Source organism: Musa acuminata, chromosome BXJ3-5 (assembly GCF_036884655.1).
Source record: "Musa acuminata AAA Group cultivar baxijiao chromosome BXJ3-5, Cavendish_Baxijiao_AAA, whole genome shotgun sequence".
NCBI classification, from domain to species: domain Eukaryota; kingdom Viridiplantae; phylum Streptophyta; class Magnoliopsida; order Zingiberales; family Musaceae; genus Musa; species Musa acuminata.
The window spans coordinates 505,946-520,567 of record NC_088353.1 but is presented as its reverse complement, the minus strand read 5'-3'; the positions used below and the strand labels follow the sequence as shown (position 1 = coordinate 520,567).

Here is a 14,622-nt window from a genome sequence, read left to right as displayed (position 1 = left end):
AAGACTTAAAAACAGGCATCGTCTTCTCTTATTTACATTTCAGCTTTTAGAACATAATGTTTTGGAACACAATTGAAGCTAAATGATGCTACACTAACTATATATGCGTTCAGAATCATCCGCAGCTCGTGGCACATTCATGAAAACTATCCAAATAGAAACCATCAAAAATACCCCCTCTTCTTGTGAAAAATAACAATCTCCAGGAATTATGATGGGGAAATCCATAATATATTCTCTAGTATAAAAAAGCATTACAGTCCTCGTCCTTGCATCCCAGCTCCACCATAAAATTAGTAAGCCGAGGTGAAAGATGAAGGGTGACATGAGGCTTTAGGTGAGATCATCTTCCTCTTCCTCCTTTGCTTTTATTGCATTCTTCACTCTCAGCAGAAGTGTGGTTTTCCAAGGATCCTGTAGTCAAGTTTAATAGATTTAACAGTACACCAAAAGCACCAAATACAGAGGCAGTGGATGCAAGTCCTGAAATGAATAAGCCCCATGTACGTCAACTATGTGCATCGATACTACTGCCTTAATAACCGAGTGTTCATATGGCTGTGGCAAAATTATACAGAATTTTCGCTTTTGAATGGTAATGCAAAACTTGAGTTAGGTTTGAAAATTATACACATTGAAACAACTATATTCAGAGAGAAAACTAATGCTTCTCAAAATCCAAAGTTTAGCACAGGTTTAATCAGCAAAATCAACTTACCAAACAGCAAATTTTGAAATATCAGAGTACCAAGTATATTACATGGAGGAAGAAGTAAGTTTAAAATCAGCACCGACTTTTAAGCAGTGATTTAAAAAGCGCTAGGCGCCAAAAGGCGCCAAGGTCCACAAACGCCCGAGGCGCTAGGCGCTCGCCCAGGCGCTCGCCCGAGCGAAGCGAGGCGCTAAAATATAAAAATATATAATATAATTAATAATTTCAAATAAATAAAAATTAACAACATTAAAATCAAAAATAATATATTATTAATCTATTAACAAAAAATTAATCATCGAGGAAGCAGCGGCGAGCGGCGGCAGCAACAGCGGCGAGCGGCGGCAACAGCAGCGGCGAGCGACGGCAGCGACAGCGGGAAAGGGAAAGGGAGCGGAAGGCACGAGCAACGAGAGGGCTCGCGGGAGGCGCGAGCAGCAGGAAGGCTTGCGGGAGGGCTCGCAGGAGGCGCGAGCAGCGAGAGGGCTCGCGGGAGGCGCGAGCAGCGAGAGGGCTCGCGGGAGGCGCGAGCAGCGGGAGGGCTCGAGAGAGGCGCGAGCAACGGGAAGGCTCGCGGGAGGCGCGAGCAGCGAGAGGGCTCGCGGGAGGCGCGAGCAGCGGGAAGGATCGCGGGAGGCGCGAGCAGCGACAGCGGCGAGCAGCGGTAGCGGGAGCAGGAGCGACGAGCAGCGAGATCGCGATCGGGATCGGGATCGGCAGCGGTAGCGGCGGCAGGTTAGGGTTGGGTAAGGGTTAGGGTTGGGGGTATATCGGTTTAGTTGGTTCGATTGAACCAACTAACAACCGAACCAGACCTAAAAATCTGGTTCGGTCGCCTGGTTTAACCCAGGCGCTCGCCCGAAGCGCCCGACGCCTGGGCTCGGGCGAGCGCCTAGGCGGCGCCTCTTTGAAGTGAGGCGCCTGGACATGAAGCGAGGCGCTCGGGCCTCGCCTCGCCTCGCCCGAGCGCCTAGGCGAGCGCCCGAGCGCCTATTGAAATCACTGCTTTTAAGCTATATTTTGAAAAAGCGACATTGAAAGCAGGATAGGTGGTGGGAAGGAATTTTGGTTTAATATAAGGGCTTCCGATAAGATACTAATAAAAGACAATGTAAAATTGAAAGTCTTGGTCAGGCATGTAATTGAGAGGACATTAATACAAATATATGATACTAAAATCTTTATTACATCTCATCGATTTTTGCAGTGAATTAAATTATATCAAATTGCCCTACACAAGTTCTTGTTACCCGAGCATTTACCTAGATTAACCAGCAATTTTTGGCTTAAATTTCATGCATGCATGCATGCTTAAGTGTATTTCATACAATTGTTTACTAAAATAAAAGGCATACCAGTCGAGTCATGCTATCATATTCTTGGGCAGCATCAGTAAACTTTGCAACATCTCCCTCGTCCATCGAATCTGCCAAATCCTGAAATGAAAGTGATTACTTTCTAAGATATGTTCCTATATATAGTTCATATAGTCCAACCAAAAGACAGCTTTGAGGCAACTTTTCCACATACTAAAAAAAACACATAGGAATAATATATACAGATGACTCATGATAGACATGTAGCTTAGAGAAAGAGGAAGCTAAATAATTAACAAAATCTGAGCTGATATCTCAAAAACTAACTCTTGATTTCAACTTCAAAGACCGAATTTTATATGCTTAAACTTGATAGTATATTTTACCAGCAATCAAATATGTCAAGTCCATAAAATTGAGACCGAAACAATCAAAATGATCAAAAAGTTAACAGATAATTGGTAGATTGACTGGAAAGCTTTCATGTGAGAAAACTATGAATAAACTATCAAATGTTGTAATTATGTCTTTTTTATATATAGATTTAGCTTTCAGTATAAATGACAAGACATTCTAAACAGATTTATTTAACCTTCCTATATTTTACATATCTTCCATTTTCTTCACACAAATTTGAAATATCAAAATTTTGGTGCTTCAGACGAGTTCAAATAAGACTCGATAAAATCCAAAGCTAATGTAGAGTATGTGAAGTTTTCTTGCAAACAAGGTTAACAGTAACTTGGTATTCTCAGCATAAGAAGGTAATCAGTAAATGAAAAATCATGCCTATCGACCACTCAGTAAACAAAGTAAAGTTCAAATCTTACAGCTAAAAGCTTGTATTCACGTGTGCCCGAAAAGGTAGGATCAATTTCCTATGACAAATATAATCCAGTTAATGATGTTTGTATGTCTCAGAAAAAAATGATTTCAACTACCAAACCAAGTATACAAACCTGATATCGCTCTAATGCATTTGTAATTGCAACCACATCACCCTTACACAAGTGACAGATACCAGCATTAAGAAGAATCCCCTTAACACCATACCTAAGAAGACTATTATTGACTGAGTGTCGAGCAAGTGCTTCATATATTTCAATTGCCTTTGGGTATCTGGAAAAATTACAGTGTCAAAAAATTTCAACGAACAACTGCAATAGAATTCAAAGATTCCAAATAATGAAATGGTTGAATCCTTATATTAGAACTATAAAATTATTTGAAGCTGATTACTGTATGCATATCTAAGAGAATCTACAATGATTATAGTTGGTAAGAACTGCAAAATGTCCTCCAATCATCAATGCAAATCTGCAATATCTAGCAACTTTCAAAATGTCTAAAGACCCACAATAAAAAGATATAAGCAGATGATGTGAAATGAAGTTAGTTTTTTACATGAGATTATCAAAATCCAAAACAGGTGAAACTGTTCACTGGAATCAACTTTCATGTTGCACATACAAAGGGACCTAGAAACTGAAAATATACAGACAATCATCAGATATGAGGTTGTTGTCACACTAGGAAGAAGTGACAAAGAAATCCATACAAATTGGCACTGGATAGATCAAATTTTAATAAAGAATCAGTTTAGTGAATCAGTCTTACAAGAAAATGAATTATCAACAGAAAGGCTTACTTTATAAATTTTATTTGCAAGTTAGTAGATACAAAAAGGCAACCAATATTCCAGCTGGATATTCATTATCAAATGTGAATGAATAAACAAACAAAAAAATTTTCAAAGAATGCAAGAATAGTATAGAGATATACAAAAAGTTATAATAACAACATGATAAGCTTACTGTTCCATCTGAGCAGCAAACTGTGCAACTTTTTGCTTGCACTGGTTTGCAGAAGTTGTTACTTCCTCACTTTGAAAAAGATCAGCAGCCCACTCAAAGTAATCCATCGCATTCTCTAAATTCTGTTCTTGCTCATTTAATTCACCAAGTTCCTGTAAGATAAAGATGTGGGATCCTCAGCAAAAGATATTTAAACATCTGAAAAGGAAAATCAACATAACTTTTAATACATGCATGCTACCATTATAAACCCTAAATGTTATCCCATTCCAGAAACATAATTGGAATGAGTTTCATGCTGTACCAAGGGCAACACCGTGTTGACTTGGTACAGAGTCCATGGTAGTTGGCAAGTCATGCCAGCACATAAGCAGCAAACCAAAGTTACAAAATTTAAAACCTTGATTACTATATCTACTAATATATGCATGTTTCATCATCTGAAAACGAAAAATTACAATCTAACCATAAAAAATTTAAGCAAAAAATAGGGCAGAAATTCATCTAGGAAAGTTCATCACCTTGTAGTATCTTGCGGCCATGTTTAATCTACCAATCTCCAGAAAAAGTTTCACCGCCCGGTTTAACGATTGTGTAGCATCTGCAGAAAACAAAACCTGTTTCACAGATCTACAAAACAAATTAATTGTGTAAAAATGCCTACCTGGTATTTGATATTTTACAATAGGAAAAAGATATTCACTAATAGTCCAAATAGAATGACCAATAAACAACCTTGCACGTCTGTTGCTCGGACTCTTAGTTCTAACACACATAACAAGCAACAGAGCATAACCAAATCCACAAAGGTGTCTGAAGCCTTTTCCTACTCTTAAGTAATCACATAATAGTCATGAACCAGATAGGAACAGGTGGATCCACTCTTAAGCACAAGGAAGCACCCTATAATATTATATTGTCCAGTAGCCAGTGATCCTCGCTTCTCTTCCGCTAGCTGCTGAACGCAATAATGTGGGAGAGAACCAAGGTTGGCAATGTACATACCAAGAAAAGGGTCATCTTAGACAAAAGCCACAATTTCCAGATTTCTTAAATCAGTAAATTTGAATAAGGGAATTTGAGAGAATAGACTATGGAAGGCTAACACTTTCAGTTTGGCTGTCCATCTAGAAGCTGAGAGCAGTAGATGAGAGCTGCAACCTGCAAGCTGGTCAGAACTGGCCACCGACTGCAGCCAAGCTGGTCAGAGTTAAGGTTGATTGCCAACATCCAGGTAGAAATGGCAGGCTATACTCTGCTACTATCAGCTATGGTGGTCATCAACTAGAGCAGAGTTGGGCCATGATTAGAGTTAGTGGTGGGGCATCAAGATGGGATGAGAGCAAGTCTATGGTTTTGATTTCATCAAAGAGAGGAATCATGAATTTGGGAATAGGATCAAAACCATTTAGCACCAACCCATAACCAAACAATATTAAGCTAAGTCCATAGACAGTTTGACCCCATAGCGAACCTAAGTTCATGATTTGATTTGTGTAGGTAACTTGATGATAGTCAACAAAGCAAAATGACGACCACCATGTCTAGGACCATTATCATTTAGAAATGCACCTTATTCTGTATGTTTCTTTTCCCATATCACTCTATTACTGAAGAAATGAAAAGGTGGACTACAAATTTATGTATGTGATATGAATTATGATTCTATTTTGCACTATCTTTTGAGACATATATTGGGAAGGGGGGCGGGGTGGCATCTAAAGATTGTCACAATAATAATGGCATGAATTTGCATCCAGAGACCATCCAAATGATGATGATAGCCAAGTTTTCCCCCTCCCTCTCTTGTTCTTCCTCAAGGAAACCAAGTTATAAATACCTTAAGTAAGCTTTCCTTGGATAAAAATATACCTTGGATTGAGATTTTCTTGTAGCAGTTTGCTGCATCTACATAAGCTGAGGCAGCTTCATGCTTGCTATCTAACTGCATCATGGAATCAGTATGAACGTAATAACATATTAAGTGAAAACATGTCAAATGACTTAAAACCAACATGATAAGCTAACCTTCAAATGACAATCAGCAAGTTTGAAATACACTGATCCAGCTTTATCCCCTGCAATACCAGTATCAAGTAATGTCAGTTCGAAAGCGTTACACTTTCAAAGTTGTTGACTTGAAACCACATCAATTAGCATTATGGTTATGCTTGAAAATTAACTTCAAAATAACTGAAAGAGTGATTGATGTGTTCCCAGGACCAAGATCAAATTTAGGATTTGTTTCAGGATCTGTGATGGAAATTCGTGTCAAGCTCAAATATATCCAATCAGTTGACTAGTAAAGATAAAGAAATGATTTTTCAAAAATGTTAAAAATCATGATAATTAGGAAAGTTCAACAGATCAATGATCCAGAATGGCCCACTAGACAATGATCGGTAGATCAATGATCCAACTAGAAATCCACTGAATCTGACCAGGGGTCTACTGACGAAAATGACCGCTAGACAAGATGACACAGTAGTATGTCTAGCACATCTAACTGGATGTGATTTCACTAATTTAGTCTTTATTTCTCATTCCAGCAAAAAAAAATAAATGTACAGGTCGTATTTAATTTCAGCCTTTATCTAAAACTCTATTTTAGTGAAAGGTTAGTTGGTTGCTTGACATGGTTAGATGTGATAGTATTTTCATTTTTTTTTCTTTCACGAAGTCCAAAGCAAAAAAGGACTATCTTGCCCAGTTGGCCCAGTTCTAATAAACATTGTGTAACTGCAGGTTTTGGAGTTGATGGTTTGAGGAGGAAAAAATATTGTGGGATTGCTTTGTCTGTCTGAACAGGCCACATAATTCTCTCTTCTTCCTCTCTATTGACTTCAGAAGTCTCTCCTGTTTTTCATTATATTTTATTTTCCTCTTCAATCTCCTTCTCTCTTTTTATTATGTTGGACAACACCTACGGTCCATATGATATGCCACTATATTGTTGGCTATTCAGGTCTATAAGACAACTGTTCTGAAATATTTTGCAGCATAAAATCCACAGTTTAACATATTATCAGGCTGAAAACATGTTGACCTGATTTATATTTATAACACATCTATAGCAATTTCCATCCATTCCAAAAAAAATTCTTGCATTCACCATGATGATGCAACAAGAGGTTAGTACCATAATTCCTTTCCAACTACACAATGACCCATCTAAACATACAAGGACAAACAAAACAGCAGCTACATAATCAGAATGTTCCTTTGCAGCAGTACATTCCTCACCTATGCGCCCCAACCTACATTACAAAAGGGATCAGCCATTCCTAAAATCATGGTTATGCAGGATAACACAATGGCATCTGTTGAATTGATGTTTGTAACTATTAATCAATGAAAGTTGAAATATATAAATCACCATAACGTAATTGAAGATGGTGCCCATTAAAAAAAGATAACGACATGCTAATAATTCATCCTAAGAAGTCTTGCATTCACCACCATGACCCAACCAGATATCAGAACCAACGGTTCCTTTCCAACTACATAATCAACCTTCTAAACTTACAAGGATCAAAAACAGCAACTACAAAATCAGAATGTTCCTCTGCAGGAGTAAATTCCTCAGCTATGAGCCCCATCGTGCATTACAACAGGAAGAGGCATTCCTACAAATCATGGTTATGCAGGAGAATGAAATGGAATCTCACAAATTGATGTTTTTAACTATTAACCGACAAGAGTGCAAACACACAAATCACAATAATGTTATTGGAGGATGATGCTATCCAAACAGAGATAATGAGATATTCATAATTGATAATTCATCCTAAAAGGCTCTTGCATGCACACTAATACCCCAACCAGATACTAGCACCGATAGCCAACATCTAAAGACGGCCTTACGAGCTTTTAGTCTGTTGCCAGAATCTAAATAGGTCTCATGATTGATACTAAATCGGAATCTTTTGTGTCAAAGATGGAAAAGATTCTTGGATTGGAAGTCGTAATACAACTCCCCCGAAGAATGTTTAGATTCTCGCAAGGCTAATTGGCATCGGATCGAAAAGAGACGGGTGAACAATTACGAAGAGCAATTGCCGCCGAAAAGGAAAGGGAAGAAAGAGAAAGAGAAAGCAGAATACAGTTCTTGGCTAACTTGAAGCAATTGGCGGCCTTGTCGAACAAATCGGCCGCGTCATCGTACTTGTTGCCGAAGATTCCCCAGCCGCCGAGCGTCTTCTCCGCCTTCTGCTCCAACTCGTCGCCCTTCGCCGTCTGGTCCGCCATGTCTTCGCAACCCTCCTTTCGTCGCTCACTTTCTCCAACGCGGAGAGCCGAATTAATAGCATGGGAAATGGGGTTAGACGCAAAATGGTCCCCTGCGATCGCAATGGGTGATGAATTCATCGTTCCGACAATAATAACAACAATTTATTATTATTATTATTATTATTATTATTATTATTATTATTGTTATTATTATGTCCATTCGGAAGGTGACATGTCAGAATATACATAAAAATGTTATTTCCAGTGATACTGCTGGAAGGTATGGATCAATGTTCTGTTCAATAAATGGAAAACCAATATCAAATTGAGATTTAAATTCTTGGTTGAGACCAAGAAATCAAGCACATGGATAATGTTTGACACCATATTGCCTTCTCTCTCTCTCTCTCTCTCTCTCTCTCTCTACTTAACCTCTGAATTTGTAAAAGCCAGTGTATCTAATATAGTATATTAGAGTTTTGCAGCCCAACCACAACCCCAACATTAAATCCAAATTAACATTAACTTATAACTAACCTTCTAAGCTAATCTTAATATTTATCTACTTCCAATATGGGACTACATCATGCATGTTACATGCTCGCATCAAGTACGAGACTCCGTCAATCAGGTGCAGATGGCCAATGGACATACCACAACATAAGAGCACAATACAACCACAGGGAAAAAACCCCCTTCATTTACTTCACAAAAAATCAATAAAAAGGCATGTAAAAGGTAGTAGTCATCTTTCAAATGTGCACCATTAGACAAAAGTTTGTTCATTATGCTTGCCATGTTACTTGCTCAAATGTAATTGCAGAAAGGATATCACAATTCATCTTTGACATGGAAACACTCCTCATCTCATACACAATTGCAAGAAAAGCTATCACAACTCATCTTTGACATGAAAACACTCTTCATCCCAATAATAAGGGAACTTCAACTTGGCTGCAGTGTGGGGCATATTCCAGTCCTCGTATATAAACCTGCGTAGAGTAGACACATCAGTACACTTGATTGTTATATGGGATAACCCGAACATTTTGCATGACATGTAATTTATACTCACATTGTTCTTTCAGTTAATTGTAGTGTTTATATACATCAGTTGGATGTTTCTGTGTTGCCTAACATTATGCATGAAATGGTGCTTTCGGTTATCTGTTGTGTTTATAGTTTATACACATTGGTTGTATACTGACTTCTCTTTCTATCTTGTCTCCACTAATAACCATAATATTCAGGTTAACAGTCAAGCATAAGATGTGGAAGTTAGCATCATAAATGTTGTTTTTACAAGTTCTGAAACCACATAGGTATGTTCGACAATCAGTATTACTTCCCATGGAGATGCAAAACTTCAGTAGGAAATCACATTGGTATGTTGGACAATCAGGCACATGGGTTTGTGACAATAGACTGTTGAACAGTAGTCAAAAGGTAAACCTAACAATAACAAAACCAGCCATACTATGATGTATTACAAATGCATCTTGAATGAGAAAAGGGTAGAAAATGTGAACTTTCAAGTCTTACATGCATCATGATTAGGTATGATATTGTTCAATTTCTACATAACCAGCATAGTTGATTTGTTATCATGGCCTGACAATTACCATTCCAAATACTTAATTTTGACCATTATATCTACAGAACACTAGCAATCCTCAACAGATATTCATGTATATCTCACATATAACACAGAAAGCCATAATATGATTTGCAAGCTATAAGAACCATTCAATAGAATGTTAAAGTATAAGGCTGAGAATTCAGATCTAACACTTTGACTGGTGGACGAGATATAACAACTAGCAACTGCAAGTCCTCAGTCTCATCTGTATTCAATACCTGCAGAACACATGTAGATGAGCTCAACAAGTGAAAAGATAACGAAAACTAAATATTCTCTAGCAGCATATAGTTGCAACATATATTTGCTACTTGACTATTGTCAAGCTATAATAATAAACTGTGATGTGTTCCTTAACAAATACAACTGAAATATAATCAATTGAATCACATATCTTTAAACAAATTCATACCACATTTAGCCAACCATAAGTATCATGTTGCAAATAAATAGTAGTAAAATATTATATAATTATTATAAATTCGTCTGAAAGTATCCACCGCTTTCATGTGCTTCTACAAAAAGATCAAGTCTCCATTTCCCAGTACCTCTAAATGACTTGTTTCCAAGTCCTGACTGCAGATCGTTAATTTTTCTCGACTAATGTGCTTGATTCATCATCATTGTCCAATGTGATAGCTTATCCAACCTGATATCTGTATTTGTCCTTTAAAGATTTTTCTCTTTTATCATGATGAGCACTAAAAACCTATATTGCACATAGTGCCACCTATTCACCCACATACAGTATGTAGTGATCCCATTTTATGCCAGCAACTAGTTTTAGTGGAACCCCTACACAGGGAATTCTTTCACACTGGTTTAACTTAATCAAACATAGATTCAATGGGACCTGGCCTTTCTTTCGTCAGAGAAATTATGTTAAGACATAGCATTGTTATGCTGGAAAATTGTACTTATTTCTCATTAAAATATATTTTTATTAATTTAAGGTATTTTGCAAGTTTCATAAGTTACCAAATGGCGATATCTTCGATAATCATATATTTATTATCAAGATCATCAAAAATAAGAAAAAAGGAAGCCAAAGAAAAGATCAATATTAGACTTCATAAATTATTGAAAGGAAGAAAGGAGGTACATTAAAAAAAAATTAAGGAAAAACAAGGGTATGGCTTTCCAGATCTAGTCCCCATGGTTTTAAATACTGGTCCCATGATGGACCAATACCAGATGATATGGTCCAATATTGATTGGTATTAGTTTTTATGATTGATCCAGATGATATCAGATAGTTCAGGTTGGTATATCATCCAATGTACCAGTACTGTACTAGTTTGGTAAAGTAGCAAAATCAACATTGGAACAAGATATAAATTTCACTTCTCATGGAGTAAACATCAAATGACCAATGAATTTTTCATGTATAAAGTAAGTTCTCACTACAATGAAGCATCACAAGATTAACTCCAGTGAGAAACAATATTAGGCATCCAAAAATAACGGTGAGCCCAAGTCTTTCATAAAGACTTCTGATTATGGATGTGTGTTGTATCGGACTTGATATAAGTTGCATAAAAAATGTAATGGAGGCAGCACAATTAACAATTTAAGAATGAAGTTTTCAGGTTTGTTCAGTATCAAGTCCAATCTAGTAACTCCGCCTGAAAATTTAAATCAAAGCACCAAAATATGCAATCCTGTTCTTTGTAAGAGATATTAAGAATAACCACAGGTTCCGAATATATCACACGAAATTAGATTTTGGTAAAACAGACAAACAGAAGTACCTGATGAGGATCATTCACGGGGACAGCAAAAGTGCTATTTGCATAAATATGGAATTCCTGAGGTGTCCCTGGGTACTTAAATGAACTTGACCCAAGTAAAAGTGTACCCTTCCCTTTTAAAACCACAAATACCTCTTCACAAGAGTGCCGGTGAATTGGTGTATGTGTGCCTGGTGAAAATGTCTGAAGCCATACCTCAACCTGGAAAAAAAAATAGTTGGATGGAATTATCTACTTCTGTGAAAAAATGCATATAAGTAAATTAAAAAAAAAAAGTTGGATGGAAATATCTTCTCACGGTGTTGTTGTTGTTGTTGTATGAAAAAATGCATCAATTCCACTAATCACTCCTGAAAACTTCCACATAATGTCATCTCACACGAGCCTTAATATATGTGCCTCATACATACGGGTCCTATGACGTTTGTGAGATGCAAGAGAACTCTTAAAATTTTCAAGGTGATTCAACCTTCTTGGACTGATTTCTTTTACTAGTAAAATTGAGATATTACAACATGCAAAATATGCATAAACCATCCATTTAAGTGTGACAAATGAAATTAACCACAAAATACCAAAGACATATTGATGTTAACAAGCCAAAACTTAGATGGATAAACAGGCATATAAAGGGTGAGTTAAGCATCTCCCTAAAACTTAAAATTCCAATTTCAAGTGACAACTCAAATGAGGATTTAATTTATCAAGCCATACTCTCTTTTTCACAAGCAGCATGAGATTTTGTTATTTTTTAAGTAGGTCACCTGAGATTCATCAATACTTGCTGATTAGATACTCTTTGACACTGTTATATATCCATATAGTAAAGCATCAGAGGTTATGTTCAATATCATCACAACCTTTTCTCTATATCTATTTGATGCACAATCAATTTCTTCAAAATGCAACTAGATCTAGAAGGTTTGTTTAGGATAAATACTGAAAAGCACTCTTACTATACACCAGGTTGTTTAAATTTAAATAGAAAGAAACTTATTGTCAAATAAATTCACCTCATAATGTTTAATGATTTTGAGAATTATAAATACAGATTTTAAGAATTCTAACTAAAATATTTTTTAATGATAAATGTTACAGCCTTGGTTGCTTACCTCTTTCATTCCATGGGAAACTGCACCTGCAATAGTGGCATGAGCCAAGCCTCCTCTCCCAAAGTCACTTTGAGGTATATTGCTTATATTTCTTACCAATGGAGAACCTGGATAAAAGAAAAAATGCACTAATCAGCTTAAAAATTATGAGTATGTAGCTATTCTGTGTTCTACATTCTCAAATAACACAGGAAAAACAATGAGCTACTAGGAGCATTCAGATAATTACTAGGTTATTCTCTTAAGCTAAATTTATGTGGAGTTTTCCCCCGTTTCAATTCACTCAAAGAAGGATTTAGATTTATAAAACTCCTTAAAGATCCAAAATTTTTTGAACTATAAAACTAAGAACATCAGTAAACTAAAAGAGTGTTCGCTAAAGAACACTAAAATCATACAAATAAACATTGTGGGACTACAAAATATAAACAGAAGTTTGTGCAAGATAAATAATAGATTTAAGGGCCATTTTCAGACCTTGGAGGAGTAGCCTTTTTTTTTTTTTGAAAGATGGCCTTGATTGATCATTCAAAAAATTAAAGAATATTCATTAATACAGCACTCAGAACAAAGAGATATAGGGATTAGAGGATAAGAATCCAGGTTGAGATCAAGAAACCACATTATAGGATATTAAGGCTGTGACCATAGAGGGCGTACAGAGTAAGACCTCTTTGCATAAATTTGAACGTCAAAAGGTGAAGTCATTTACTCCAAATAGCAGGAACATGAAACTATTTTTTCCAGAGCAGGCAAGGTTATCATATCGTTGGTAGATATGGACAGCCTTTCCTACAATCAGGGATTTCTTTTTGAGTTTTATATGCAGAAAGAGAACTCTATAATTTTTCACTCCCTTCGAGTAATTTAAAAAGTTCTGCCCTGAAACCTTGACGCCATAATTGACTATTTAAAATTGATTCTTTCTTCCACTAAAGCATCACAGTACGGGACAAGCAATCATCTACTGATATTACACAAACAAAATGTACGCTCCCTTTGTTTGCTGATAACGCCAAGCAGTAATATCAAATGAAAATCCAACAAAGGGAAATTATAAGTGTGATCTGTCACAAAATCATGCCCTAAATTCTTTTTTTCCCTATTTCCTTCTAGAATTAACGATATAAAATGACAAACTAGTCCAACAAAATAGCTAACCTATGTCCTAACAAATTCAATTATGAATACCGATTAAATTTTCCTTTCAATTGACATAAGCCCAACTTTCTCACTTTATTTCATTTCCTCGGTCTTTAAAAACAAGTAAACTAACTAAGGTTCTTAGAATTATAGGCTAGTACAAATTAGATATGATGGATAACGGTCCTATAAGTAGAATTCAGAGTACAAATTACAACTTTTGACTTCCCACAATTAGCAAAGATTTCTCAATCTACAATCCTAGAATGAACCCAACTTCACAACCGCCTCGTAGGAGATGGAGATGGAATTCAGTATTCCCACAGCAGAACCCAATCCAATAAGATTGAAGAGAAACGAGGCTGGATAAGCCGTACAAAAAGCAGTAATTCGCTAACCGCTGCCGGAGCAGTGCGCGGACGCGTCGGCCGCGATGGCCGCAACAAGGAGGAAGACGAAACGTAGACTCCCGCGATCAACAACCCCGCTCATCTCTCTCTCTCTCTCTCTCTCTCGCTCGATCTCTCTCGATGTAAGTGGGATGCTCGAGCGGGTGAGGAGTATATGGGAGAGGGCAGAAGCGGGCCCTATCGACGCACCTGTTAAGCCCGAACAGCATACAGTCTTTTCCTGCATTTTATAGAATGGGTCCCACAAAAAACAAAAGATGGTAGTGACGCTTCCGTTGTAAACCCAGTTTGGTATTTACAGGAAATCTTAATCTAATATACAACTGAGCCAACTGTGGGTGGACAAATTTTTATAGAGGAAATTGGTATTTGGAACAACCTCTTGTCTTTTGCTTTGGGTAACCCCTTATTATACAACTACCTAAATAATAATAAAATATAAATTTTATTAAATATAAATTTTTTTAATTATTAATCGTATTTTTATTTCACATA

General features: G+C 36.8%; 2 protein-coding genes across 4 annotated transcripts; both read right to left on the bottom strand.

Annotated features, from left to right (window-relative positions):
- Positions 1–5: 5 nt before the first annotated feature.
- LOC135638670 (alpha-soluble NSF attachment protein-like) lies at positions 6–8,225 on the bottom strand. Of its 3 annotated transcripts, none has more exons than XM_065151927.1 (9): positions 7,946–8,225; positions 5,871–5,920; positions 5,715–5,787; positions 4,364–4,443; positions 3,843–3,994; positions 2,988–3,147; positions 2,859–2,906; positions 2,068–2,148; positions 6–414 (listed from the first exon to the last, which is right to left on the bottom strand). In XM_065151927.1, exons 1-9 carry the CDS (start codon positions 8,208–8,210, stop codon positions 334–336), a joined length of 990 nt encoding a protein of 329 aa, XP_065007999.1. In that variant the 5' UTR covers positions 8,211–8,225; the 3' UTR covers positions 6–333. The 3 variants fall into 3 exon arrangements, with proteins under 3 accessions (XP_065007999.1, XP_065008001.1, XP_065008000.1); XM_065151929.1 differs by having other exon boundaries at positions 8,008–8,193; XM_065151928.1 differs by having other exon boundaries at positions 7,960–8,188.
- Positions 8,226–8,802: 577 nt separating this feature from the next.
- Positions 8,803–14,268, bottom strand: LOC135638671 (auxin-binding protein T92-like). Its single transcript, XM_065151930.1, has 5 exons — positions 14,116–14,268; positions 12,575–12,681; positions 11,463–11,663; positions 9,862–9,929; positions 8,803–9,064 (listed from the first exon to the last, which is right to left on the bottom strand). The coding sequence occupies exons 1-5, from the start codon at positions 14,207–14,209 to the stop codon at positions 8,965–8,967; spliced, it is 570 nt and encodes a 189-aa protein (XP_065008002.1). The 5' UTR covers positions 14,210–14,268; the 3' UTR covers positions 8,803–8,964.
- Positions 14,269–14,622: the final 354 nt, after the last annotated feature.